The sequence below is a fragment of the Bufo gargarizans genome, chromosome 2 (genome assembly GCF_014858855.1).
Source record: "Bufo gargarizans isolate SCDJY-AF-19 chromosome 2, ASM1485885v1, whole genome shotgun sequence".
Taxonomy (NCBI): Eukaryota; Metazoa; Chordata; class Amphibia; order Anura; family Bufonidae; genus Bufo; species Bufo gargarizans.
The window spans coordinates 60,457,833-60,485,545 of record NC_058081.1 but is presented as its reverse complement, the minus strand read 5'-3'; the positions used below and the strand labels follow the sequence as shown (position 1 = coordinate 60,485,545).

At 48.5% G+C, this 27,713-nt stretch overlaps 1 protein-coding gene across 2 annotated transcripts; it reads left to right on the top strand.

Moving 5' to 3' along the window:
• The first annotated feature begins 1,381 nt into the window (after positions 1–1,381).
• On the top strand, positions 1,382–27,308 carry LOC122927306 (metal cation symporter ZIP14-like). Of its 2 annotated transcripts, none has more exons than XM_044279023.1 (9): positions 1,382–1,583; positions 2,918–3,159; positions 7,377–7,557; positions 9,633–9,802; positions 16,462–16,584; positions 17,267–17,443; positions 17,534–17,741; positions 21,552–21,736; positions 26,069–27,308. In XM_044279023.1, exons 2-9 carry the CDS (start codon positions 2,926–2,928, stop codon positions 26,213–26,215), a joined length of 1,425 nt encoding a protein of 474 aa, XP_044134958.1. In that variant the 5' UTR covers positions 1,382–1,583; positions 2,918–2,925; the 3' UTR covers positions 26,216–27,308. The 2 variants fall into 2 exon arrangements, with proteins under 2 accessions (XP_044134958.1, XP_044134957.1); XM_044279022.1 differs by lacking the exon at positions 9,633–9,802 and adding an exon at positions 12,600–12,769 and having other exon boundaries at positions 1,393–1,583.
• Positions 27,309–27,713: the final 405 nt, after the last annotated feature.

The window sequence follows — 27,713 nt, the reverse complement described above, 5'->3', positions numbered from 1 at the left end:
CACAAAATCCACTTGCTACTCCGGAAGAGTGAATGGTAGAATACAGACTTCACCTCTGCCTATCTTTCTGGCTTGACGCTGAGATACAAGTTGGCTCCTCTGGGCCGTGGAGCCCAAGAGAGAGAGCTGAGAGGAGAGGGGGCATCTCCTTCCCCCTGCTCCTCACTCCATCTCCTTCTTTTCACTCTCACCAACTCCTACATCTTCTCAACTGACTAACTAGGCCTGAACTGTGCTATATATACTGTGGTGCTACCCCCATCTAGTGGTGGAATGTGTGTAGTGCACCGGACAGCCTGGTAACAGGGATTTCACATAAGGATGAAATACAGCATGATATAACACGTGACACAGAAATCTTTTGCAGTGCCCACGTACACTAGTGGGACGCTGCATATATATATATATATATATATATATATATATATATATAGGCTATGGAATGATACACGCACAGTCGGCATGTTCTATACTGTCTGGATTTCACCATGGCCGCAGTCACTGTTTTTACACAGCGTGTTATTGCGACCCTAATGTGACGAGGCCAGTCGCAGTCTTGTCCTAGCCTTAGTGTCTAATAATGGGTGTTGCAGAATTGCATGGGACTCACAACCAGGGGCGGATTAAGTGCATGATAGGCCCGGGCTGTCTACCCAACTCCCCATTTTAATTTTTTACCCTCCTTGGCCTTTGGGGGGAGGAGGGGTGTATAATGGTGGATGTTATTGTAGGCCAGGGGTCAGCAACCTTCAGCACTCCAGGTTATCTGAATGGGTCCTACAGAAATCTATGGGGGGGGGGAAATCAACCCCATTCAAAAGAATGGGATTTATACTCAGTTGTAAAAGTCTCTACATCAAAACTGCCATGTGTGAATATACCCTGACACTTCTCATAAAGCCACATGCTTCTGTTGATTGACATTTATTGTTTATGATAGTTTTCACTTCGTTTTTCCACATTCCTACGTGATAATTGACAGTACAGTTCTGGCGGGAAAAATGTCCCAGTCCCAGAAGTGCGCTACATTTCTCTCACACGTACACAAACTACTACACATCCATCCCGCCACCACATCACGTGACCCACCACTGTATTTGAACGTAAGCGTCGGCGACTGGAAAGCCGGTCACGTGGTTACACTCAACCAATGACATGCAGAGTAGGGCTAAATAGTATTCCATTCATACCTAGTATTCGGCGACTTAACACTAGAGGGCAATGGGTCTTTGGAGAAGACATATTGCCGGAGCCTTATTCCATAGCTTTTAAGCGGTGGTCTCGGGTAAAATGGCGGCTGCGGCGGGCACATTTTGCACAAAGGTTGAGCGGTTGAACTTGACCTCGTTATTTTGTAGCAGTGCATGGTTTATCAATACAGGTGATGTGTTGACGATTCCATGTCGGTGGTGACGCCCCCTTCGTCACGGAAAAGAGGTGGGGTTAAAAGTGATGTGACGTCAAGGTTTAAAGAGCCAGCTCCCGAGCTCCACGTTGCTGACAGGGAGGCCGTGATGAGCAGAGTGACCGGGACACCGTGAGCGGCTGGACTTGTGTGACAGTGAGGGCAGCGGCCCGGCAAGGTGAGCTAAGGCTGCCGGGGCCCCAAGGCTTCATTTATTATGTGTGCTCTTTACCATAACCCAATTATACATCTCAATGTCAGTGGATCCTGGCGACCTGTCATCCTGTCCCTTCTTGTGCCCTCGGTACTGGAAACCATGGTACATGGTAGTGTCAGCCCTTGTCTGTCACCCTATTACCTTATGTATTGGGATGCTGCCTTCGTGCCCTATACTCTGGAGGGGGGATCGCCTTCGTGCCCTATACTCTGGAGGGGGGGGGGGGGGATCGCCTTCGTTCCCTATACTCTGGAGGGGGGGGGGGGATCGCCTTCGTTCCCTATACTCTGGAGGGGGGGGGATCGCCTTCGTTCCCTATACTCTGGAGGGGGGGGGGATCGCCTTCGTGCCCTATACTCTGGAGGGGGGGGGGGATCGCCTTCGTGCCCTATACTCTGGAGGGGGGGGGGGATCGCCTTCGTGCCCTATACTCTGGAGGGGGGGGGGGGATCGCCTTCATGCCCTATACTCTGGAGGGGGGGGGGGGATCGCCTTCGTGCCCTATACTCTGGAGGGGGGGGGGATCGCCTTCGTGCCCTATACTCTGGAGGGGGGGGGGGGGATCGCCTTCGTGCCCTATACTCAGGGGGGGGGGGGGGGATCGCCTTCGTGCCCTATACTCTGGGGAGGGGGGGGGGGGGATCGCCTTCGTGCCCTATACTCTGGGGGGGGGGAGGGGGAAGATCGCCTTCGTGCCCTATACTCTGGGGGGGGGGAGGGGGAAGATCGCCTTCGTGCCCTATACTCTGGGGGGGGGGGGGGGGGGGGTTCGTGCCCTAATTAATATAACCCATTTGTGTGTCTCAATGTCCGTGTGTCTCACTATACCACCTTATTATATTGGACTGTTGCCTCTGTGCACTGCACCGTGGGGTGGTTGCCCTCCTTACTATAGCCGATTTGTACGTCTCCGTGTCTTGGCGCCCTTTTCTTCTGTCTATTGCACTTCTCCACTGAGCTGTCACCTTTCTTGCCCCGTGCTGTCACTCTATTGCTTTGTTATAATGGATGGTTGCCTCCAGACCCCGCACTGCTGGTGGCCGCCCTCGTGCCCTGCACCACAGGGTGGTTCTCATGCCCTCATTGCTACGGCCCATTTTTACTTCTCAGTGTCCTTGTACCGTGTGCTGTCTCCCCGCTGTCCTCATGCTGAGCAGATAACAATGAAAAGTCAAACGTATTTGTGTCTTCAGTGAACGCCGTCCTGTAGGTTATACGGCATCACCCCCCCCCCCCCCCCCCCATTATGGACCGGGGCACTGGCACTAATATTGTCTGCATCTCTCCCCCTATAGAATCCATCATGTCTGGTCCATGGCTCCTTCTCGCCTCCCTGCTGCTTGGTTCTGTAATCGTGAGCTCCTTAGACGATTCGGCTGCTCCTGCCTCCCGTGATTGGCTGAGTGCGGCTTCCTTCCTGCAGGACATATTGGAGCGGTATGGGGAGAATGAGACCCTCTCATTGCCGCAGCTGCAGACCCTGCTAGAAAGACTGGAGGTTGGACGAGGGGCCAGGCAGTCCCGCAACATATCACAGGTGGGTTATATGGCTAATCCTGGAGCCGGGAGGCAGACTTATCATAACTGGTGTAAAGGAAAATTGGTTTAGGTGCCCATAGCAACCAGTCAGCCTCCACCTTTTATTTTCCAAAGAAGCTCTGAAAGGTGGAATCTGATTGGATGCGGGAAGCTAAACCAGTTTTCCTTTACACCAGTGTATTGTGGAGGGAAGACCCGCTGCCCATATCTCCCACATGTATGTAAATCATGCCTGGAGTAGTATTTTCAGAGTCAGGGCTCATGCACACGAACATATTTTCTTTCCGTGTCCGTTCAGTTTTTTTTTTTTTTTTGTGGACTGTATACAGAACCATTCTTTTCAACGGGTGCGAAAAAAAACTGAAGTTACTCCGTGTGCAAAGGAACATGTCCTATTACTGTCCACATGACAGACAAGGATAGGGCTGTTCTGTTCCACAAAATACAGAATGCGCACAGACATCATCCGTGTTTTTGCGGACATCATCAGTTCTTCCGGACCGCAAAATACCTACGGTCATGTGCATGAGCCCTAAGGCCACTTTCAGACGAGCGAGTGTCGTGCTCTGGACTTGCAATGTGAGTATGCGGCAGCTCCTGTCCTGACCTCCCAGCACTGACTGTGGCGCATAGCATTGTATTGATTTATGATGCTATGTAACCCGTAGAGGTCTGGAATGTATTGGATAACACTGCCATAATGCTGCCAGTGTTATCCAATACATTCCACAACTGTAAGGGTTACACAGCATCATAAATCAATATAATGCTATGCGACCTCGACAGTGCTGCGAGTCCGGAGCGTGTGACACTTGCTTTTCTGAAAGTGGCCTTAGGGGATGTCCACAGAAAAATGTTGTCCTTGTTGTTGGCGGCCGTGTCCTTTGTGTCTCGCTTTCATTTCAGTGGAAGGTAGCGCTGAGGGACACGTCCCTTCTCGAAGCAGCCGCAGCTATAAGCCGCTTCTTCGCGATCCTCATCCCTGCCTCCTATTAAGATGTGTGGGAGGCAAAAAGGACAACATTTCAGCTCCGCTGGCCGCCCCAAAACTCTGCAGTCAAATCCATTGTGTGAACGCCCCCTAATAACGGTTTGCGTTTTAGTGATCAGCTCAATCCTTCAGAAGTGGGATTCTATAGTGTGTGTGTGTGGTCTGATCTGATCTGTAGATTTGGGTGGTAATAATACCAAGGACAGATCATATCTGATGGATGCATCAGCTGTTGTAAGACATGGGTGAGCCCCGCAGTGTGGCGAAAGGGGTGCTTATCAATTCTTTTATTATATTACCCCCGTTTACAGGGCTTTTTGGGCACAAAAGGACTGTGTATGTAGGAGGACACCCTTTGGCACAGCAATGAGATTTCTGCTAGGGTACATTCACATCTGCAACCAGATTTCACCCGATCCAGCATTGCCGGATCCCCAGCGGTTGTTCGTCTGCTCCTGGTAAACTGTAGGATCTCCACTCATTCCCAAAACAAAAGGGATCCACCTAAAGACCAAACCCCTTTGGCAATGCACAGTGATTTCTGTCGCCACTTTCTAAACAGATTGCTAGAAAATGCCCTTTGCTCGGAAAGTTGCATCAGATTATCAGAAATCTCTGTGCTGGGCCAAAGGGGTTTGGTCTTTACATGGATCCCTTTTTGTCCTGGATGTGAGAGGGGATCCTAAAGCTTACTCACTGGATTTAAACTCCCTGTAAGGACGCATGCGCACGACTGTGTTCTGCATCTGCGTCCAGTCCGCATTTTTCCACTAATTCGAGATCATGTCCTATCCTTTCTTGTATTGCGGATGATGGGAGTGATAAAAATGCGGAGTGCACACTATGGAGGTTCTGTATTTTGCAGATCTGTGGTTTACGGACCACAATAGGGACTCAGTCGTGTGCATGAGGCCTATTATGGTGTATATAGAGTACGTGTATATGGCCTGGCGGATGAACAGGTAATCTCCAGCTAATCTCGCCTGGCACGATTAGCGCTGACAGGAAGGGGCGGCAGCCGTTGTAGAGCGGGGTGTTGTTCTCTCCGTCCAGAATACGTGTGAATGGTGTAAAGTGGTTTATCTGGGGTTTTCCAATAGATTAACACACGCAGTGAGGCTTTACTGAACAGAGGGCTCTTTATAGAGACCGTAATCGCCACGAACGCCCAGTCCTTTCATCTACAGCACATTGTAGCCCGTGAATCCTACACGTTCCACCGTAATGGGACCTGAGGCGTGCTGGACTGCCAGCTATTCTAGATTACAGGATAATCCTAGTAAATGTACCCGAAAAGGAAGAAATCCAGCCAAAATGTTGTCATCTGGCCAGCGACTCGTCTGGGACCCGCCAACCCCTTCCAACGCTAGTGCAAAGCAAAACTGTAGGAGTCGCCCATAGGAACCACTTGGGTTCCCATGTCCATATTTTGAGGGTAGTCCTCAATGCACTCCACATGGTCACATTTTTGGTGATTGATGCGGATGGTTGGTCGCTGACATGATTTGCGTCCTCCTGGTGAAGCCGCTGGATCACTTTTGTCCTCCTTGGATGGACAGCTCTGCCCCCTAGTGGTGGTTTCCGGCCTTATTGACAGAATGGGTGAAGCAGCCCTAGAATGTTTCACAAATGACGGCATTTTTAATTCTTTATGCATCTTTGACTATTTGGGAGGGGGGAGAGGGTGAATTCACTCTGGATGCCTAATGCTGCCACCATAAGAGGTGACATGGCCTGTATGAACAGTAGTAAATTGGAGGAAGCAGCATGTTACACCTGTGCGCCCATGACAACTCTTCCTGGTCTGAGTTTGGGTCAGAACTATTAGGCCCCTTTCACACGGGCGGGTATTCCGCGCGGATGCAATGCGTGAGGTGAACGCATTGCACCTGCACTGAATCCGGACCCATTCATTTCTATGGGGCTGTGCACATGAGCGGTGATTTTCACGCATCACTTGTGCGTTGTGTGAAAATCGCAGCATGCTCCTCTTTGTGCGTTTTTCACATAACGCAGGCCCCATAGAAATGAATGGGGATGCGTGAAAATCGCAAGCAATATTTTAACTCTCCTTAATCCACTTGTTCGCGCAGCCGGCATCTCTTCTGTCTTCTTTCTTCAGAACCTGGGTAAAGGACCTGTGGTGATGTCACTACGCTCATCACATGATCCATCACCATGGTGATGGATCATGTGAATGACCATGTGATGAGCGCAGTGACGTCATCAAAGGTCCTTTTCCTCACAGATGAAAACAGAAGAGATGCCGGCTGCACGAACAAGTGGATTAAGGTGAGTTAAATAATTTTTTATTTATTTTTTAACCCCTCCAGCGCTATTATACTATGCATTCTGTACTCAGAATGCTATTATTTTCCGTTATAACCATGTTATAAGGGAAAATAATACAATCTACACAACCTTGAACCCAAACCTGAACTTCTGCAAAACACATTGCACCCGCACGATAAAAACTGAACAGCGGAACGCAATCACAGTCAAAACTGACTGCAATTGGGTATCTACTCGCGCGGGTTTGCCGCAATGCACCGGGACGCATCCGGACCAGACCTAATCCGGACATGTGAAAGAGGCCTTACAGGGATGTCCCAAACTGTATTGCATTCACATCATTGTATACTTGCCCCCCCCCCCCCCCCCCCCCCACTGCCCTCTTTTGAGCCCCGGGCCTTCTTTCCTGACATTTTTAGATCTCTGACCTACATTGTAATGCATCTGCTCAGTGAAGCTCTCTGCAATCGGCTTCGAGACGCAGAAACTCCCCCCCTCCCCAAAGTGTGAGCTGACTGGGTACGGCTAGTAATTGCAAGGTCATAGACACACACCCTCATGTCATCTAAAGGTTTTAACATTTTGTTTTGTTTTTTATTTATTTTTATTTTGGGGTAGGATCGCTTACAGGATCCCTATTGCTGATTCTGATTGGCTACCACCACAATGTATGTATCTAAAGATGGCCGCACACATTCAATGCATGCCAGCCATCATCTAACGCGTATGGCGTGTGTCCCAAACCTCCTCGAAGGATGGGGGAAGTTGGATTTCAACGTGTCCGATCCCTTGGTTATCAATAGAGGGTTTGGTAGCAGCTTCTCCACATGCATGCTCGGCTAAGCCCAGTGTGCACGTGTATGTCCAGCTTAACCCGATGTCTTCTGTATGGCTATTGGCCGGCTTTGTCACCGTCTGTATCTTTCTTGCAGTGTCTCAGCGCCTCTACCCTATTCTCCGCTCACAACCTGACCTCTGATTCCACGGTCGACGCAGGGGGTCTGCAAAGTCTCTGCCCATCAATCCTTCAGCAGTTGGAAACAAAAGCGTGCCAAGAGAATGCCATCTTTCACAATGACACCGAGACGGAGGGAAGACCTAGCAGCGCTGAAGGTAAGAAAGAAGCCACCTTCACCACTTGTGTTCGGAGGTCAGTGACTGAAGGACATCAGGGATTTCGGGCTGCGGGCACGACTGGCACCTTTTTTTTATAACTTCCTTTTGATTAATGGGTTTGATTTAAGTTGGCAAGAGCCTAACGGCATTAGCGGCGGTAAGAAGGTATTAATGTGGACCATACGGCTGCTTTCTTTTCCAGGTCATGTCATTGGAAGGCGTTAGGAGTTCCTGTTTATGGGGTTTCATTCAGTCTTGGTTCTCCCCAGGATAAGCCCATCTGTGAAGACCTCTCTGGGTCTGACCCCCTTTATGTCACTTTAGTATAAGGGCACTTCCTCCCAAAATTATCAGTAACTATAGGTCCATGTTGTCCTTTTATTTCAAGTTATTTATAAATGACGCTTAAAGGGGGGGGTGCAGCTTTTTAAAGGGCATCTGTCAGCAGATTTGTCCCTATGACACTGGCTGACCTGTTACATGTGCACTTGACAGCTGAAGGCATCCGTGTTGGTCCCATTTTCATATGTGTCCGCATTGCTGAGAAATATGATGTTTTACTATATGCAAATGAGAATCTAGGAGCAACGGGGGCGTTACCATTACACCTAAAGGCTGTGCTCTCTCTGCAACTGCAGCACCCTCTGCACTTTGACAGGACCAAGCAGTATAAACATTGCAGAGGGTGAAGCAGTTGCAGAGAGAGCAGAGCCTCTAGGTGTAATGGTAACGCCCCCGTTGCTCCTAGAGGCTCATTTGCATATATTAAGACATCATGTTTCTCAGTTATGTGGACACATATGAACATGGGACCAACACGGATGCCTTCAGCTGCCAAGTGCACATGTAACAGGTCAGCCGGTGTCATAGGCACAAATCTGCTGACTGATACCCTTTAAGCGTTTTTGGCTGACCCATCCACCCCGCCAGAGAGGGACGCATACTTGCCTGCTTTCTGCCACTCGGTTCTGGCTCCTTCGTCCCCCCTGTCATTGCTGCACTTTTAGTTCCCGCTTTCAAACTTCCTTTGGCAACACATCACGTGGACCAGTGCATCTGATGACTGGCCGCACTGGTGACGGTGAACTGTCTCCTGAAGCGGCATGAGATCTCTGTCCACCGCAAGTTGGGACTGGAGTGCTGCAGTAACGGAGGGTGACCAAAGGAGTGGGAAGCAGGTAGGTATGCATCCCTCCACACGTCCGGCCGGGTGTGTGACAGCCAAAAAGGCTTAAAAAGCTGGACAACCCCTTTAATCACTGTATACTTGAACAGTTGTGCAGTTTTCTCATATACTTTATATTACAGTTCTGTCCCATCTTCAAGATATCAGCTTGCTGTCAGTGAATGAGAACCCTTGATTGCATTCAGCGGCAGTAACCCTGTATATAGTAGAATAGTAGGTCATCCTTCTGAGAAGTGCTAAAGGCCAGGTGATCACCATTATATGCCATTGCATCTTCCCTTAGGCCTCTTTCACACGGGCGAGTTTTGCGCGCGGGTGCAATGCGTGAGGGGGAACGCATTATTGCACCCGCACTGAATCCGGACCCATTCATTTCTATGGGGCTGTGCACATGAGCGGTGATTTTCACGGATCACTTGTGCGTTGCGTGAAAATCGCAGCATGATCTACTTTGTGCGTTTTTCATGCAACGCAAGCCCCATAGAAGTGAATGGGGCTGCGTGAAAATTGCAAGCAAGTGGGGATGCGGTGTGATATATATATTTTTTCTTATCTGGCCCAAAACCATGACGCCCGTGTGAAAGATGCATAAGGGTCCTGAACGGCCCTGATCCCATATGTAATGGGGTGACCTAGCTTTCCAAGAAACCAAAACGCTGAGGAACAAGTGAATAGAATTTCTCAGAACTTGTCAGACGAGGATGACTGGTAAGAGCCGAGACAGATCGGCAGATTTTTGGAGGGTACGTGCGACGTGACGTTGTTAGACCAGTTCTTATGCCTCCTGCAGCCTTAGTTGGGTGTTACATGCTTAGTCTTGCTGTAAGTCTGTTTCTATGTCCTTATACTGCATACACATCCCTTACTTTGTCCTCTTGTCCCACAGTCTGGGGTTTTGGGTTCCTGGCAGTCACGCTGATCAGCCTGTCCTCTCTCCTGGGTGTGTTCTTTGCCCCATGCATAGAGAGACCCATCTTCCGACGACTACTTATCTATTTCATCGGCCTGTCCATTGGCACGCTGCTGTCTAATGCTCTCCTGCAGTTGATCCCAGAGGTGCAGTACCAGTTTCCACCACAGAGGGAACCCACGCTCTACAGAACATTGAACCACACTGACCATTCATATACTGTACAATGGGGGAGGGTGGTGGTTATAGTTGTATCTTCATCGCCTTATTCTTCTTCCATGACATATCTGTGGTATGGAGAAGACTAAAGCATCATTCAGTGTCTCCACCTAGCTTCTGCCTTCATGTAACCCTTATAGAGTGCACCCGTCTCCTGTAATACAACATACCCTAAAAGCTGACCCGTTCATTTAAGGGGAGGGGGGGGGGGTCCTAGTGAATGCTGACGTCTCGGAAGGTGCTGCCTCCATTCCCCCATGTCCTTGATGAGCTGACAGATCTATCTGTAATTCAGTGTATATGTTTCTGATGCCCTTTAGCCGCCATTTTGCGGGAGGAGCCACTAGTCATATTTGCAAAAGTTTGGTAACGTCACATGGGATTACCATTGTGATATCCTTCCACTACTGGTTCACAAATCAAAATGGCGGCCACTGTGACAGGTGAATGTTAACTCAATCGGAACCGCCGCGCTGTGATGTGTCTACCGCTCCTTACAGAATACAGCGATAGAATATTTTTTTAATGATATTGTTAATTTTATGTCAATTCAACATCTTTCTTGTTTTCAGGGTGTAATTAACGTCTGTATTTCTGCTGTAACCGATGATCCATTTGTTAAAGGAGCATAAAAAAAACTCATCCCAAACGTTCAAAAATGGCAGCAGTTCCCGTGACCTCCTCCTTCTCTTCCTTTATCTGGTTCCACTTGCCCCCTTTACTAATAGTGTTGAGCGCGAATATTCGAATAGCGAATTTTAATCGCGAATATCGGCACTTTGAGAATTTGCGAATATTTAGAATATAGTGCTATATATTCGTTTTTAGAATATTCGGCATTTTTTCCATCTGAAGTGAACACGTGATTCCTCCCTGCTTCTTGCTTGTGGGCCAATGAGTCATGAATCATGTGTTCAGATGTAAAAATGAGGAATATTTTAAAGAGGACCTTTCACTAGAATAAAAAATCTAAACTAACAGACATGTAGGGCGGCGCCCAGGGATCTCCCTGACCTTACTGTTATACGTGGAACCTGCCGGCGCCTCCTTCTCCCATGCTGTACATCTGGCCAATCGCAGCGCTCAGCTCATAGCCTGAGAGGCTTTTTTTTCTTTTCTCTCAGGCTATGAGCTGAGTGCTGCAATTGGCCAGCGCTAAAGCATGGGAGAAGGAGGCGCCGGCAGGTTCCACTGGGTGGAGCCTAACATATGAAGATACCGGAGCCTATACCAGGAGAACGGAGCGGCGCCCAGGTATAACAGTAAGTGCAGGGGGATCCCTGGGCGCCGCTCTACATGTCTGTATAGTTAGTTTAGATTTTTTATTCTAGTGAAAGGTCCTCTTTAAAAACTAATATATAGCATTATATTCTATAGTGCTATATATTTGTTTTTGACCCACGCCTGTATTGAGCGTGCAATATTCGCATATTGCGCGATCATTACCTTGCTGATTTTCGCGTAAAATTTATAAAAAAAATAAGTTGAATATAACGAATTTGCGAATATATGACTAATATTCTACAAAATATTAGCGAAATATCACAAATTCGAATATGACCCCTGCTGCTCATCACTATTTACTAATGCATGTGAGAGATGGGGTATAGGTGGGGCCGAAAGGGAGGCAGCATGCTGCAGCTGAAGCCTCCCTCTCGGTGTGAGGACGCAATGGAGACCATGCTCTTCTGTCCTTGGTGGAAGGTGGGAGGAAATAGAAATTCAAAAATTCTAGATGACCCCTCCTATGGGAGTATCGGCTACAGCAGAATTACCTGGAGTTTTTGGTTTCCTCGGTTATATATGGCTGGGGCATTGGATCGATGTATGAAGAGCCATTCATTAGAATGTCCTGGTGCAATGCCCTCTGATCTGGGATTGGTGGAAATCATGGGACTCATGCACGTTAATACTGAGCGCAATACATACAATATAGTCATGACGGCTCATTAAAGGGGGTTTAAAACCGATGGCCTATCCTCAGGTGGGGGTCTGACTTGTAGCACCCCCTGCTGATCAGCTGTATGAACAGGCCTTGGTGCCTAGACCAATGACGTCATGTTCATCAGTCACATTTCCCGTTTAATTTAATAAGCCTGGGCTGCAATACCAAACGCAGCCACTACACAACGTATGGCGCTGTGCTTGATATTCTGTGAGGAGGACCGGAGCATCGCGACCTCTTCAGACAGCTGATCGGTAGGAGTGCCGGGAGTGTCGCCCCCCACCGGTCAGATATTGATGACCTATCCTGAGGCTAGGCCATCAGTGTCAAACTCCTGGAAAACCCCCTTTAAGCAGTTGTTCAGGATAAGCAAAACATGGCTGCTTTCTTCGGGCAGATAAATACCACATTGGTTATGCCTGGTAAAGCGGATCTCCTTCAGTAAAGTGTGTGTCGCTCAGCTGCAATACCACGCACAACCTGTGGACAGGTGTGGCTCTGTGTTTGGAAGGCGCAGCCATGTTTTTGTGATCTGTGCAACCTTGCTAACTGGGAGAGAAGCTGGATCTTGCTGGGTTTGAGACTTGAGCGAAATGTGCATGAGGCCCATGACTTGATAGATGTGATCAGACTGTGTCTATGGAATCGGATCATTAATCATCTTTTGTTCTCTCCCGTCCCTGTGATTTGAATCCTCTGTCCTTCTTTCCTCTCTAACATCCTTATCTCTCCCTGATGTCTCTGTTTTGTCCCCCCCTCCCCCTTAATTCCTTCTTTAGTGTGGGGTTATGGCTTCCTATGTGTCACGGTCATTTCCCTCTCCTCCCTCCTGGGGGCCGGCGTGGTTCCCTTCATGAAGAAATCCTGTTACAAGCGTCTTCTCCTCTTCTTCATTGCTCTCGCCATTGGGACCCTCTATTCCAACGCTCTCTTTCAGCTCATCCCTGAGGTATGGGGGACCTCGTACAATCCCGAGACACCGTGTGTATGCTGCGTGGTGTGAGACAGTGCATGCGTAGTCTTAGTCGCTGACGTCTTACAACGTTCCAGTTACCATCTACTTAAAATGGGGGTCACTTTATTTTACTTCTCCACTGTGGATTTTTTACTTGTACATGTTTTCTTCTCTATTCCCAGCAAAAGTTCACATTCTGTTGATGAAGCAGTGCACACCACTCCTATGTGGCACAAATCTGGCCTGTCTTTCATCAGGCTCAGTTGGGTGAACCTGACCAGTTGTAGCACCCCACACAATAGACCAGGGCAAGCTTGCCCCTTCCACCAGCTAAGAGCCCCTGCTGACAAAACTTCATGGGAGTCCGTCCAAACTGGGGACCCTCCGCAGAGTCTGTGTCCCCTGCTTCCCTCCACAGCCTTATCTGACTGTGGCAAATTGAAACCGCCTTAGGGTCCATTCACACGTCCGTATGTGTTTTGCGGATCCGAAAAAACACTGACAACGGCAATGTGCGTTCCGCATTTTGCGGACCACAAATCGCCGGCACTCTCATAGAAAATGCCTTTTCTTGTCTGCAATTGCGGACAAGAATAGGACATGTTAAATTTTTTTGGGTGGATCCGGAAGTGCGGATGCGGACAGCACATTCCGGCCCTATTGAAAATGAATGGGTCCGCACTTGTTCCACAAAACTGCGGAACGGATGAGGACCCATTTTGCGGACGTGTGAATAGACCCTTACTGTGTCTGTAAAGTGCCGTTATCCTGCCTTATAACACGTCATCCAAGCCAAAAAGTTATCGTCAGGTGGGATGGTGGGGTTTCCTCCTGTCCTGTAAGTAGAAACAGAGTCAGCATAGATAGGATAGGCCTTCACTAGCTGTTAGGTGGGGTCCGGCATCCTGCACCCTCACCGATCAGCTATTCAGATGGTACTACACTGCACCGTCAACTGCGGTCTCCATTGAAGTCAATGGAAGCAGTGCTGCAGTTGACAGTGGTGTGTGAACAGCCGCGATCGGTGGGGGTGCGGGCTGACGGACGGACCCCACCAGTCTGCCAGTGATAACCTATCCTGAGTAAAAGCTGGACAGTCCCTTTAAATCTCCTGAACTACGGCACATTTAATCCCTCTGATTTCCCCCCCCCCCCCTTCCTGCCAGCTAGTGGCGACTGCCATTTTCGACACAGAAACCCCTATCAAACTATAAATTATGAATCTGAGTGCCCTGTTTGGGTTTCTGAGAGATCTCTCCATTTTGAGACGCTCCAAAGTAGTAGTAAAGTATGCCTTCAGCTTTGGATGTGAATGGAGAAGAAAGCACAAGCAACGTAAAAAACAAAACAAAAACTTTATTTCTCATTTTATGCACTTTTAAACTGAAACGTTGTAGAAAATGCTCAAAAGCGGAGGTTGTTTTCCACTTGAGGCTGAATTTGTGCAGTTTGCAAAAGAAATGGGCTATAAAGAGGAAGACTGCTACTTCCCGCTTCTGGCTTTGGCAAAAAAAAAAAATGCATCAAAAACTGCTTGTGTGATTTAGCCTTGCAGTGGTTCTCCAGCTTGCCAGGCCGGGCTCCTTGCAGTGGTTCTCCAGCTTGCCAGGCCGGGCTCCTTGCAGTGGTTCTCCAGCTTGCCAGGCCGGGCTCCATGCAGTGGTTCTCCAGCTTGCCAGGCCGGGCTCCTTGCAGTGGTTCTCCAGCTTGCCAGGCCGGGCTCCTTGCAGTGGTTCTCCAGCTTGCCAGGCCGGGCTCCTTGCAGTGGTTCTCCAGCTTGCCAGGCCGGGCTCCTTGCAGTGGTTCTCCAGCTTGCCAGGCCGGGCTCCTTGCAGTGGTTCTCCAGCTTGCCAGGCCGGGCTCCTTGCAGTGGTTCTCCAGCTTGCCAGGCCGGGCTCCTTGCAGTGGTTCTCCAGCTTGGCAGGCCGGGCTCCTTGCAGTGGTTCTCCAGCTTGGCAGGCCGGGCTCCTTGCAGTGGTTCTCCAGCTTGGCAGGCCGGGCTCCTTGCAGTGGTTCTCCAGCTTGGCAGGCCGGGCTCCTTGCAGTGGTTCTCCAGCTTGGCAGGCCGGGCTCCTTGCAGTGGTTCTCCAGCTTGGCAGGCCGGGCTCCTTGCAGTGGTTCTCCAGCTTGGCAGGCCGGGCTCCTTGCAGTGGTTCTCCAGCTTGGCAGGCCGGGCTCCTTGCAGTGGTTCTCCAGCTTGGCAGGCCGGGCTCCTTGCAGTGGTTCTCCAGCTTGGCAGGCCGGGCTCCTTGCAGTGGTTCTCCAGCTTGGCAGGCCGGGCTCCTTGTACACCCGGCCGGAGAACCATGGGTGCTTTACCTCGGTTCAAGGAAAACTCCACTTCTAGAGCCGCTTTCTTGGTCATTGCTCCAATGGCAACTCCCTATTACACTGTTCTTATTGGAGGTGCTCCTACTAGCTGTGGGAAGTCTATGAAATTCAAGCAGAATTGCCCAGGGCGTGTTGGATTTCCTGTGCCCAAACTATATAAGGTGCCAGTTCTGGCCAATCAGGCCAATGATGCCCTCTACAATAGTGACAAGTGAAGTGCCATGGGCAGGTGCCCAGGTCGCACACCCCTAAAGGTGGCCACTTACATAGGTAGGTGTGATCCCATTCTCATCCTGAATCGATGGGGCACCAAAACCACAAGGCCTTCTTCTCACTGCGTGTGCAGAAGGCTATAATGGATTACTAGGAATCCAGGCAGGTTGAGGGTGATGCAGGGTAAATGTCCGGGCCGGACCTAATTATTAATAGTATCTTGTGAGAGCAAGTCATGTGACTGAAAACATTTGTGCAACTTGCTGTCTGAGAAAAGTCGCCCCCCCCCCCCCCAAAAAAAAAGCCAACACGTTTGAAATTTCTGCAGAAGTCACAGTTGCGGCATGTCTCATCGCAACCCCCGGTGATGGTCAGGTGCCATGATGCCTCGCGACATTCACATGACCATATTTTAGATCCGCATCCGATCAGCATTTTTGCGGATGGTTTCACTTTAATGGGACTGCCAAAGATGCGGACAGCGAACGTGTGCTGTCCACATCCGTATGTCCGTTCCGTGGCCCTACTAAATAAAAAAATATAACGTGTCCTATTCTTGTCTGTTATGCCATTTCTAACCAAGGGCAGGACATGCTGATCCGCAAGATGTGGAGGACACACAGCCGATGTCAGTGTCTGGTGGATCCCCAGTTGGCGGACCACAAAACGGATTCGGCCGTGTGAATGCCCCCTAATGCAGAGGAAGAGTAGAGCAATTGCCTATAGCAATCGGATTTCAGATGAACTTGCTGCTCATCAGGTTAGAAGAAAATACGGCAGCTCTGATCTAATGTACGTTTCAGCTGTGGGCACCCAGAGGTCCTATCATTCCCCCCCCCCTCCCCCCCCCTAAATTTTATTTTTTTTATTAAGTCGCGAGTGCCTCGATCATTTTTATGAATCCTATGCCGGCGGGCTTTATACTAGGGCCCATCTATGAAGTCTGCCTGTTGCATCTACTGCGCACAGTCCCAGCTAGGTAAGCGATTCCAATAGTAACAGAATTGGGAGTTGCTATTTAAGCAGTGTCGTGGTGTATGTGAAGAAGCTGCCATAATGGACATTACTTGGATGTATGTCCTTTGCCCTTTATCTTTGATGCCAATACTGGGTCGTGACTCTTATTTCTTACTGTACTGCAGGCATTCGGCTTTAACCCGCAGGAAGACTCTTACATAGCCACCTCCGCAGTCCTCTTTGGGGGATTTTATCTTTTCTTTTTCACTGAAAAGGTCCTGAAGATGCTTCTCAATCAGAAACATGAGGTAATGTCTCGGTAATGATGGCGCCGTGCTGACTTCATTGGGAGCAGCATGGTAATAACGAGCTTCCTCCGCATCCATTCCTGCCCCATTGAGAATGAATGGGTCCGCACCTGTTCCCGATATTGCGGAACGGATGCGGACCCATTTGCGGACATACGAATGGACTCTTATACTGATGTCCTTAACTCTGCAATAGGTGATCAGTGGTGGGTCCAACACCCGGGAGCCCTGCCGATCAGCTGTTTGAGAAGGCACCAGCGCTCGTAGTAGCGCTGTGGCCTTCTCGCAGTTTTCCCTAGGCCAGTGACAAGTTCTCCGTACTGTACCGTATTAGACTGTATGGGCTCCGAGGAGCCGAAGTAAGTTATTCTCGAAGTGGCGCTTTGAATCACTTCGGTCGTTGATTTTTAAAGTGGGACAAGCACTTTAAAAAGTGAAACCGGACTCGACTTCGAATCCAAGGTACCAGTTGGTTTTCCGCTTTAAAAATCAACTACTAAAGTTATTCAGTGAAGTCACGCGCGACTTCGAGAATGCCTTACTTCGGCTCATCGGAGCCCTTACATTCTAATACTGTACGGAGACAAATCTCAACACTAATCCTAATCCTCATCGGATCCCCAAAGTGTGAATGGGCCCTTTAGTGTCTGTCAGTGACTAATTCTGTCCGTTCCCTCCTCAGCATGGGCACAGTCACTATACCGCCGACACCAGCAAACGGGATGCCGAAGAAGGGGTGACGGAGAAGCTGCAGAATGGTGACTTGGATCACATGATTCCTCCACCAGGTGGCAGCGAGTCTGACCTGCGACAACACCTGGGTGATGAGAAGGTTGTGGTGGGGTCGCTGGCTGTGCAGGTTAGTGATGACTCTCCTTCTCCTCCATGCATGCACCCCTTATGATTTACAATTGGCGCACACTTACATGTCCTGTATCTTCTGATGTAGGAACTCCCGGGGAAGCAAAGCTCTTGTTACTGGCTCAAAGGGATCCAGTATTCTGACATTGGCACACTAGCGTGGATGATCACCCTGAGTGATGGACTCCATAATTTCATAGATGGCTTGGCTATCGGCGCCTCGTTTACAGTGTCCGTCTTCCAAGGGGTCAGCACGTCTATCGCCATCCTGTGTGAGGAGTTTCCCCATGAACTTGGTATGTTAACCGATGCCAACCAAAGCAAGATCTGCCATATTGGGCTCTCCATGTTCTGGATTGTGTGCCAAGTAAAAGTCCTATCTTGGATGACATTTTTAAAGGGAGACTGTTGCCTCCAAAATTGGTAGTAAGCATATCTCTATGAAAGGTAGGTACACTGCAGCATGACCATACCTTTCTGGTGAAAACCCAGTCCTCCAATCCTGAGACAGGCTTCTTGTGCTGTTATGCAAATAGGTTTTTGGTGCACTGTGGGCGGGGCAGCTCAGTTTGGTGCACCATTGATCCAACATTATGCTGCCCAACAGCTCCCCCTCTTGTTCGAGTGACAGCCCCTAAGATTTCTGACCCTGTATAGATTACACAGGGGAAGCTAGATGCTCCGAATGGAGTAGCCCCGCCTATTGCGCACCAAAAACGTATTTGCATTAAAAAAAATGCGGATTGGAGAATCCAAGAAGCTTTTTATCAGGCTGGATTTTCACAAGAAAGGTATGGGTTTGTTTCGGGACACCTACCCTACATGTATGCTTACTTTGAAAGTGATTTTGGAGGTGAAAGCCTCCCGCTGAAAAAATGTGCGAAAGAACTGCATTAAGGATCCATTCACACGTCCATAGAATGGGTCCGCATCCATCCGCAAACTGCAGAACAGGTGCGGACCCATTCATTCTCTTAAGAGGCAGGAATGGATGCGGAGAGCACACGGTGTGCTGTCCGCATCTGCATTTCCGGAGCACGGAAAAAAATAGAACATGTCCTATTCTGGTCCGCAATTGCGGACCAGAATAGGCAGTTCTATGGGGGTGTATTGTGGATCCGCACTACACTACGGACGTGTGAATGGACCCTTAATGCTAATTCCATGAGGAAATCCACTGTAGTAAGGTTACGGTAATAAGATCTAGGCCTGCGGGGTTGCGGTAATAAGATCTAGGCCTACGGAGACTTTCATACTTGCAATCTCTTAGCAGACACAGGCTGCATTGGATTATTCCCGTAGTTCTTATTTTAGGTGATTGCCGTTTTAAAGGGCATCTGTCTGCAGTTTTGTACCTATGACACTGGCTGACCTGTTACATGTGCACTTGGGGGCTGAAGACATCTGTGTTGGTCCCATGTTCATGTGTGTCCACATTGCTGAGAAAAAGGATGTTTTAATATATGCAAATGAGGCTCTAGGAGCAACGGGGGCGTTACCATTACACCAAAAGGTTCTGCTCTCTCCAACTGCCACGCCCTGTGCACGTTTATTGACAGGGCTGGGAGTGTGGACATTTACACTGCGTGGCCCTGTCGATCAAAGTGCAGAGGGCACAGCAGTTGAAGAGAGAGCAGAGCCTCTAGGTGTAATAGTAACGCCCCCGTTGCTCCTAGAGCCTCATTTGCATATAGTAAAACTACATATTTCTCAGCAATGTGGGGACACAGGAACATGGGACCAACACAGATGTCTTCAGCTGCTAAGTGCACATGTAACAGGTCAGCCAGTGTCATAGGGACATAGGTACAGATCTGCTGACAGATGTCCTTTTAATATATTCCACAGTTTTATCAGACCTGTCATTTAGAAGTCCAAAATTTTATTCTGAATAAAGGGTTTTCTTACATTGCAAACTTATCCCCTATGCGTCCGTCCCATAGAGAGTGAATGGGAGAGCAGCACGCAGGCTTTACCTGCCGAGCCATTCATTTGATCAGTGGGGGTCACAGCGGTCAGGTCACCACCAACCAGATACTGTGGATAGGGGTTAAGTTTGTATTGTGGGAAACCCCCTTTATTTTGTTGATTTATCATTTTAGGGGTCAGGGCTATTTTTATTTTTATTTTTTTTCTTATACAAAGGTCTAAATCGCCTGCATAAAGCCTCATTCACATGTCTGTGTACGTGCTCAAATCCGTGAGCAGGTGGTCAGTGATGCATGCATGAAGGATCAGTGTTGGGGCCGTGTGTCCGTTTTCTCGGTTTTTAGCTGCTCGTGTTTTTTCAGTGACGCTGAACAACTGAAAAATAATTTTCAAAGCATCTTTTCCTAATCATCCGTCAAACATGGATGCAGCGCGGACGGCATCCGTGTTGCATCTGTGGTTTTCACAGACCCATAGACTATAATGGACGTGATGGATCCGTTAACATGGACAAAATGGAGTGTGCATCCGTGCTGTAAACCCGTATCCACGGACCGTGCTAAAACACTGTGTGAATATGCACATTAAAATGAATGGGGACGTGTGCTGTCCGTGGAACACTGACGTGTGAATGAGGCTTAAGGCCCCTTTCACACAAGCGAGTTTTCTGAACAGATGTGATGCGTGATATGAACGCATAGCACCCGCACTGACTCCTTACCCATTCATTTCAATGAGTCTGTTTTTACATGTGTGTATTTTTTCACGCATCAGTTCTGTGTTGTGTGAGAATCGCAGCATTTTCTGTATTCTGCGTTTTTCACGTAGCCCTGGCACCTTAGACATGAATGGGGCTTCCGGTTACAATGTGTGTTTGTTTTTTTTGTTTTTTTCACTGATAGGAGATGTTGTTTGTAAACGCATTGCACCCACGCAAAAAAAAACCCTGAACGCAATCGCAGACAAAACTGACTGAACTTTCTTGCAAAATGGTGCGAGTTTTACTGAATGCATCCTGAGCCTATCCATATCATTCATGCGAAAGAGGCCTAAGGGATTTTATTGAGCCCCCTGCACCAAAGAAGTGGCAGCCTAAAGTTTCATTGCATTACCTTTTTTGTTTCCACCCAAAATTTTAGCTTTTTTTTTTTTTTTTTTTTTTTCTTCTTTTTTCTTTTTTTTTTTTTTCCTGTTTAGGCCTCATGCACACAACTGTATCTATTTTTGGGGTATGCCCAAAAAAATAAATAAATAAAATAGATACCAGCTGTGTGCGTTGCGCACTTTCCTGTTCTGCACATCCTGCGTTGTAAAAATGTTACTCTCTACAGTACTCTTACAATGCAGCAAAATTAGGAGCTTGTACGTCTCAATAAATTCGGCGCATTTTAGTCCATTGTATCTTTTTTGCCCAGATGCGGTCCTCGCCATTGAAAAGAATGGGTCTGCATCTAATCCGCAAAACGTGCGGATCATGTGCAGACCAAAAATATGGTCATGTGAATGGACCCTAAGGAAAGGGACACGCTCTCATATCATGCCCTCTTCTCATGGCAGGAGATGGAAGAGAAATGGGCGCAATAGAAAGGACCCGTCTCAGTTCCGTCCCGCGCAGTGAGGGGAGAGAGCGTGACATGGGAGCTCTTCTCTCTCCTCATTCTAGTGGTCAGTGGGGGTCCCAGCACTCAGCCCCCCACTGATCAAAACTTTTGATATCTCTGTGTGACATCAAAAGTTTAAGAAAAACTCAGTGACCCCCTTTGTGATGCACAAGAAAAGACCACGTATCACATGGGCAGAGCTCTAATACATGGGGTGTGCCGCAGCAGGGTCACATGGCATTGCCACATTGTGATCTAATGAAATACCAGACAACTGGGGAGTTATATTTTTTTATCGGCTGCTCCTAATGATATTCTTATCAGTTCATGTCCTTGATGAACTGCCTATGTGACAGCCGTCAGTGCATAGTATGACAGTGCAAAATGAAGTCATTATGAACACTCGGTACAGTTTGGGAATTTATGATGGTTGCACAACATGATCATGAACCTTGGAAAGAAGCTGATTGTGTGGCCCGCGGTTAACTGTCTGCGCAAGTGATTATTTCCAGGTTGGTATCTGGCGCCCCCTGCTGTTTGTGGATCTGAACCTTCTTCTGCTATGTTGTGTTGCAGGCGACTTCGTCATCCTGCTGAATGCTGGGATGAGCATCCCTCAGGCGCTCTTCTTTAACTTCCTGTCCGCTTGCTGCTGCTACCTCGGCCTGGCTTTTGGGATTCTCGCCGGCAGCCACTTCTCTTCCAACTGGATCTTTGGTTTAGCTGGAGGAATGTTTCTGTACATCGCTCTGGCCGATATGGTGAGTAATACCGTATTGAAGGAGGACTGGTGGTAGGATAGGGCGGTGCAAATGAACATGTTTATTAGGCTCTGTGTTTGGAGTATATGGCAAGCGTATACATAAGCTTCTGGCCATTCAATGGCGGCCCCAAAAAATTGACTTTTTGGCCTCTGTTGGGCTGGTATACTACTTCGTGTGCGTAGAAAAGCATAGTTGACTATGCTTTTCTATACAAGGGCACCCCATAAACTGTACCCTGCATGGTGCTAGTGGTTTTATTATGGGAGTGAATGGATAACATATGCCGTTGTATGCCTGTACAATAGGTCAGTGCCTTCCATCAGGAACAGGCAACACTCCCGACGGCTCAGATGTGATGTGAACAGAGCCTTTAAGGGGTTATCCCATTATAAAGACCTGTAGGATAGAGGGATAGGTGTCTGATCTGATGGGCCCTCACCGATCACAAGAATCAGGACCCACTGTTCCTTATTGGAATAGAGCGGGGGGGGGAGGGGGGGGGTCACACATGCGCCATTTAACTCTGGTGGACTGCCGGAGATAGCCGAGCGCTTGTACTCTGCCATCTAAGACAGTCCCATAGAGTTAAAGGGGTTATCCAACCTCTATAATGCCCCCATAATTCCCGGGCACCTCATAGGTTATACTTGCCTCGCTCCCCGGCACCCGCATCTCTCCTGATGCCAAAATGGTCGCTGCTGCATGTCCCTGTCACGTGCTATTCCAGTCAAACAGAAGAGCACTGAATTCTCCATGATCGGTGGGGGTCTCAGCAGCCGATCAGACGCTTGTTCCCTATGTTGTTGAGAGGGGATAAGTCTTTATAATGGGACAACTTCTAGAAAGGGGCGACCATATAGTTCAATGGATGCACAATATTTGCTGGATGTCGTACCATGTGCAGTTGCATCTCCCCGTGCCTGATATCAGATGAGACCCTGGTGCAATTCTTTGACTTGGGTAATGGTGATGATGGAGGAAGAAGGTGGGGATGCACAGAAGGAGGGGCGCCGATAGGATATATCTAGCGGCAGAGGGGAGACTTGTCAGTGAAACGCCAGACGCAGTGATCACTTCTAGACAAGCCCTCTAAGGTTACAGCCACATGTGGCACATACTCTGTGGCTTATTAGCAGTGGAATTGTGTACAGGGCCGTAGATAAAAAAAAAATTTTTTCCTTGTGGGGGGGGGGGGGGGGTGTTCAGCTTTCTCAAATTATAAGAGCCCCCCTCCATTTTAGTTTTTTTTTTTTTTTTGTATGAAGAGGCTGCGGTGCTTCATGGGCGCCACAGTCTCTTCTTGGGCCATAGGACATCTTCAGACTAAAAAAAAAATACCCCAAATTGGGTCCTAAACTGAAAAATTTGGTCACCAAATTTTAAATACATATAATTGTAATAAAAAAGACATGGAGGAGAATACAGCACCACATACCTCTTACATCCAGGTACATCTCCTGTCATGTAGACCTTCTCTTTCCTCTTCTCCTCCATTTGACCCAGACCACCATGGCAAATTCTTTCAGCCGCATCTCGTCTCTACAGTTTGTAACACAGACACGTTAGATTTCTCAATTTTTCCATCAACCTCCTCATCCTGGTGTCCCCACAGTGTCATCCTGCTGCCAGCCCCAATACTGTGCCCGTTGTGCTCCCCAATGCCCCAGGAACTATACTGCTGAAAAAATAGTGACCCTAATGGACATAATTGGGGTAATTTATCAAACTGGTGTAAAGTAGAACTGGATTTCCAAAAGGGCTGTCAAATATGAAAGGTGGAATCTGATTGGCTGCTATGGGCAACTAAGTCAGTTCTGCGTTACACCAGTTTGATAAATTACCCCAAATGTTCCTATAGCATCTACAGCAGCTATAATGTCCCCTAGAGTGCCCCCAGTAATAATACCACCCTCTATTGTGCTCCAGGCAATAATCCCTGTATAGTGTCCCCAGAAATAATAGAATTGCCCCTACAGTGCCTCCCCAATAGCAACGCCCCACATGGCAATTTGCCCCCACATGGCAATTTGCCCCCACATGGCAATTTGCCCCCACATGGCAATTTGCCCCCACATGGCAATTTGCCCCCACACAGTCCCCATATGGCAATTGCCCCCACACAATAGTTTCCCCCACACTGCCCCCACATAGTAATTTCTACCACACTGCCCCCACATAGTAATTTCTACCACACTGCCCCCACATAGCAATTTGCCCCCACATAGCAGTTTGCCCCCACACAGTCTCCACATAGCAGTTTGCCCCCACACAGTCTCCACATAGCAATTTCCCCCACACAATAGTTTCCCCCACACTGCCCCCACATAGTAATTTCTACCACACTGCCCCCACATAGCAGTTTGCCCCCACATGGCAATTTGCCCCCACACAGTCCCCATATGGCAATTGCCCCCACACAATAGTTTCCCCCACACTGCCCCCACATAGTAATTTCCACCACACTGCCCCCACATAGTAATTTCCACCACACTGCCCCCACACAATAGTTGCCCCCACATGGCAATTGTCCCCACACAATAGTTTCCCCCACACTGCCCCCACATAGCAATTACCCCCACACTGCCCCATATAGAAATTTGCCCCCACATAGTAGTCCCTCTCATAATTTGCCCCCACATAGTAATTTGTCCCCACATAGTATTCCCTCCCATAATAATTTGGCCCCATACAGCCCCCACATCCCCCCCCCCCATGTACTCTATTTATCTTCCCTAATATGTCCTCCTGTGTCCCCCCCAAAGTAGGCACATGAAATAAGAAATAAAAAAAAATGAACAAAAAATGAAAAGCTAAAGACTCGCCTATGTCCAGGGCCAGGCGCTTGCTCGCAGAGGAAGGCGGGATGAGTCAGGCGCGTCACAGTGCTGCGTCCCGGCACAGGTGCGTGATGACGTCATCACGCACGCCTGCGCCGGGATTTCACTACCGCATAGGCCTCAGGCCTACAAGGCCTGAAGCCTATGGCAGTGATCGGCGACGGGACAGGAAGCTATGCGCTCCCGTGCCCCGCCGCAGTATGTGGGCGTTCGGGTCAGCGTTGGGCCCCGGGCTGCCGACCTGAACGTCCGTATTGTAATCCGCCACTGGGACAGCGGTTTATCTACGCCCCTGCACTGTAATACAGTAGCCGCTAAGTGGATGAAATGGTAAAAATCTCTCATCCACACACAGCAAGAAATCCGCACTTAAAGGGGTTGTGTCACTTCAGCAAATAGCATTAGTTATGTAGAGAAAGTTAATACAAGGCACTTACTAATGTATTTTTATTGTCCATATTGCTTCCTTTCCTGGCTGGATTCATTTCTCCATCACATTATACACGGCTCGTTTCCATGGTTACGGCCACCCTGCAATCCAGCAGCGGTGGCCGTGCTCTTGCACTATAGAAAAAAGCACCAGCTTATGTGCGCACCTACGGTCCCGGGCCCCCAGAGAGGCTGGAGCTTTTTCCTGTAGTGTGCAAGCACGACCACCACTGATTGATTGCAGGGTGGTCATAACCATGGAAACGAGCAGTGTATAATGTGATAGAAAAATGAATTCAGCCAGCAAATGAAGCAATATGGACAATCGCAATACATTAGTAAGTGCAACTTTCTGAAGTGACACCACCCCTTTGACTTCACTATAACACAGTCGGCACTCCGCTGTCTGTGGTGCGGTGCACCTGTCCGGGGCTGCCGTCTAGCTCACAAATAGAGGAAGAAGAGGAGCGGCACTCGCAGATTAAATGCAATTCTTGTACATTTTATTGCCACATCAGAAGAATTGACGCGTTTCGACTCACACTTGAGTCTTTTTCAAGTAGGTCAAGTGAGTCGAAACGCGTCAATTCTTCTGATGTGGCAATAAATGTACAAGAATTGCATTTAATCTGCGAGTGCCGCTCCTCTTCTTCCACAACCCCTTTAACTTGACCTGTGGTGGCGGACTCCATCTGTAGCATTTCCATTTATTTTGCAGTTTTTCATTGTTTGCAGTGCAAACATTGTACCCCCCCCCCCCCCCCCCCCTTCTAGGATTTTGCTTCTCCAGAAATACATTCCACCCATCCTGAGCTTATCCTAAATGCTCGTGTCCCTTCAGGATTTCTAGAAGCTTGCTAGTGCATTTTAAGTAAATCTATATGTATATGTTACATGGTCATGTGGCCAAGGAGATTAAAAACTGAGAAGGTCTCCTGTAACAGGAGCTGAAATGAGATGCTTTCCTATTGTTCTTCGGACTCCTTGGTATAGACCTCATGGTCCCACAGAGGTTACGTTTCTCCTGCCCATCATAACACTTTATTTTTTCTCTCTTCTCCAGTTCCCAGAGATGAATGAAGTCAGTAAAGAGGATGAGGAGGGAGGACGTCCCCTCACTGCCTTTCTCATACAGAATGCCGGCCTGCTGACTGGGTTTTCCATCATGCTGCTACTGACAACGTTCTCTGGTCAGATCCAGCTGGGATAGGCCAAGGATGGAGACTTGTGAGGAGGAAACTGGACCAAGGGAAGAGGAGCATTTTACAGCACAGTGTTAACCCCGCATACTGGTGGAGCACTCCATACTGGTGGAAATGCCGCCATTTGTACCTGAAGAGGGCCTTCCCACTACCTACATGGCGGCCCGTCCCACACCCAAGGAGCATCAGCGGTGACTGACTATTTCTTCCTAATGCGATTCGATTACGAGCCCTGTACCAAATCCGTCACGACCAAAACCAACAACCCCTTGCTCTCCTTTCACATCAGTCTCTGACGTGGAGATTTGAGGACTCTGGTTTTAGACGTTTATCTTATCATATTGATAAGTGGATTTTATTCCAATGGACCAAAGCGACTAGACAAAATGGTTGACTTTTCTCCATGTCCCGTGCAACAGAGGCGACAACCCCCTCAGCCGTTGGAGCCGCGCCGAACCGCTGCTTCATTGGCACCATAGCCGTTCCGTTATCTCTTCATCCGGCGGCGTCCGATGAACTGACCCAAGAGCCGCCGGTTAAAGAGAACAACTCAGACTGACGGGACCGAATGCGTCCCATGCTGCTGCTCTGTCCAAAAGCAAAGTAGTGTATCCCGAAGTACAAGGGGGAAGAGAACTAGAAACCTTGTTGTGCATGACTGGCGCTGCGCTGTAAGCTTGCCATATTATAGTGGACATAGCACAGTCACGGGAGGGATCGTCCAGTGCTGGGGGTGGATTTGCACATTTTTGGGATTTGTGTGCATGTTAGTAATAGTACTTATTAGAGAATGCTGAGCTAGTATGTCTTCTAGAGCAGCAGAGCTGAGTGTGTGTGTGGTCCTGTAGCTACGATAGTACAGCCCTCCTTCGCTGTACTGCCATCATTCCTTACCCACAATGCTTTTAGAAATACTCTGTTGGGAAGAAACTTCATCTTTTTTTTTTTTTTTTTTTTTTTTTTTTTTTAAGCGGTATCCAGGGACACCATCTGTGTCCGGATTGGCAGTACAGCAGAGGAGAAGATGGCAGCCATTGTTTGTTCTCTTCTTCCTCCTGAAAAATCCCATCTCAGGTTGTGACAATAAAATATTTAATTGCAGTGTCGTTGCGTCCTTTCTCAGAGCAGATGTTGGAAACTTTCCTACGAAGTTGCTTGACTAGGTAATATGGATTTACCGTAGTACTGGTCACAGCAGCAGAATGGTAGCATCTCCTGGATGGTAAGGACTGGAAAGCAGGTCCGTGGAGTCGGTAGATAAATGCTCCGACGACTCCGTTTTTGGTACTTCCGACGACTCTGTATTTTTAATATGCGAATGTATTTTATACATTCCTTGAAGGAAAGAAAAGCAATATCCATGTCATTACCACAGAACTACTGGCTAGGAAGCTGCTGCCTTCTCCTGTGTGCGCTGATCTTCTGCTGAAGATTGGGCAGTGGGGGCATCCAGGAAGGGGCAGGGGAAGGGGCATTTATTGTAAAGCCTGATTTTCCTAGAAGAAT

What these genes read in the sequence shown, in the direction of transcription:
- LOC122927306 (XM_044279023.1), top strand. Translation starts at nt 2,926, where the DNA reads ATGTCTGGTCCATGGCTCCTTCTCGCCTCCCTGCTGCTTGGTTCTGTA. An exon ending in AGTCCCGCAACATATCACAG is followed by an intron (nt 3,160 to 7,376) that starts GTGGGTTATATG and finishes TCTTTCTTGCAG; the next exon opens with TGTCTCAGCGCCTCTACCCT. An exon ending in TTCTCAATCAGAAACATGAG is followed by an intron (nt 16,585 to 17,266) that starts GTAATGTCTCGG and finishes TTCCCTCCTCAG; the next exon opens with CATGGGCACAGTCACTATAC.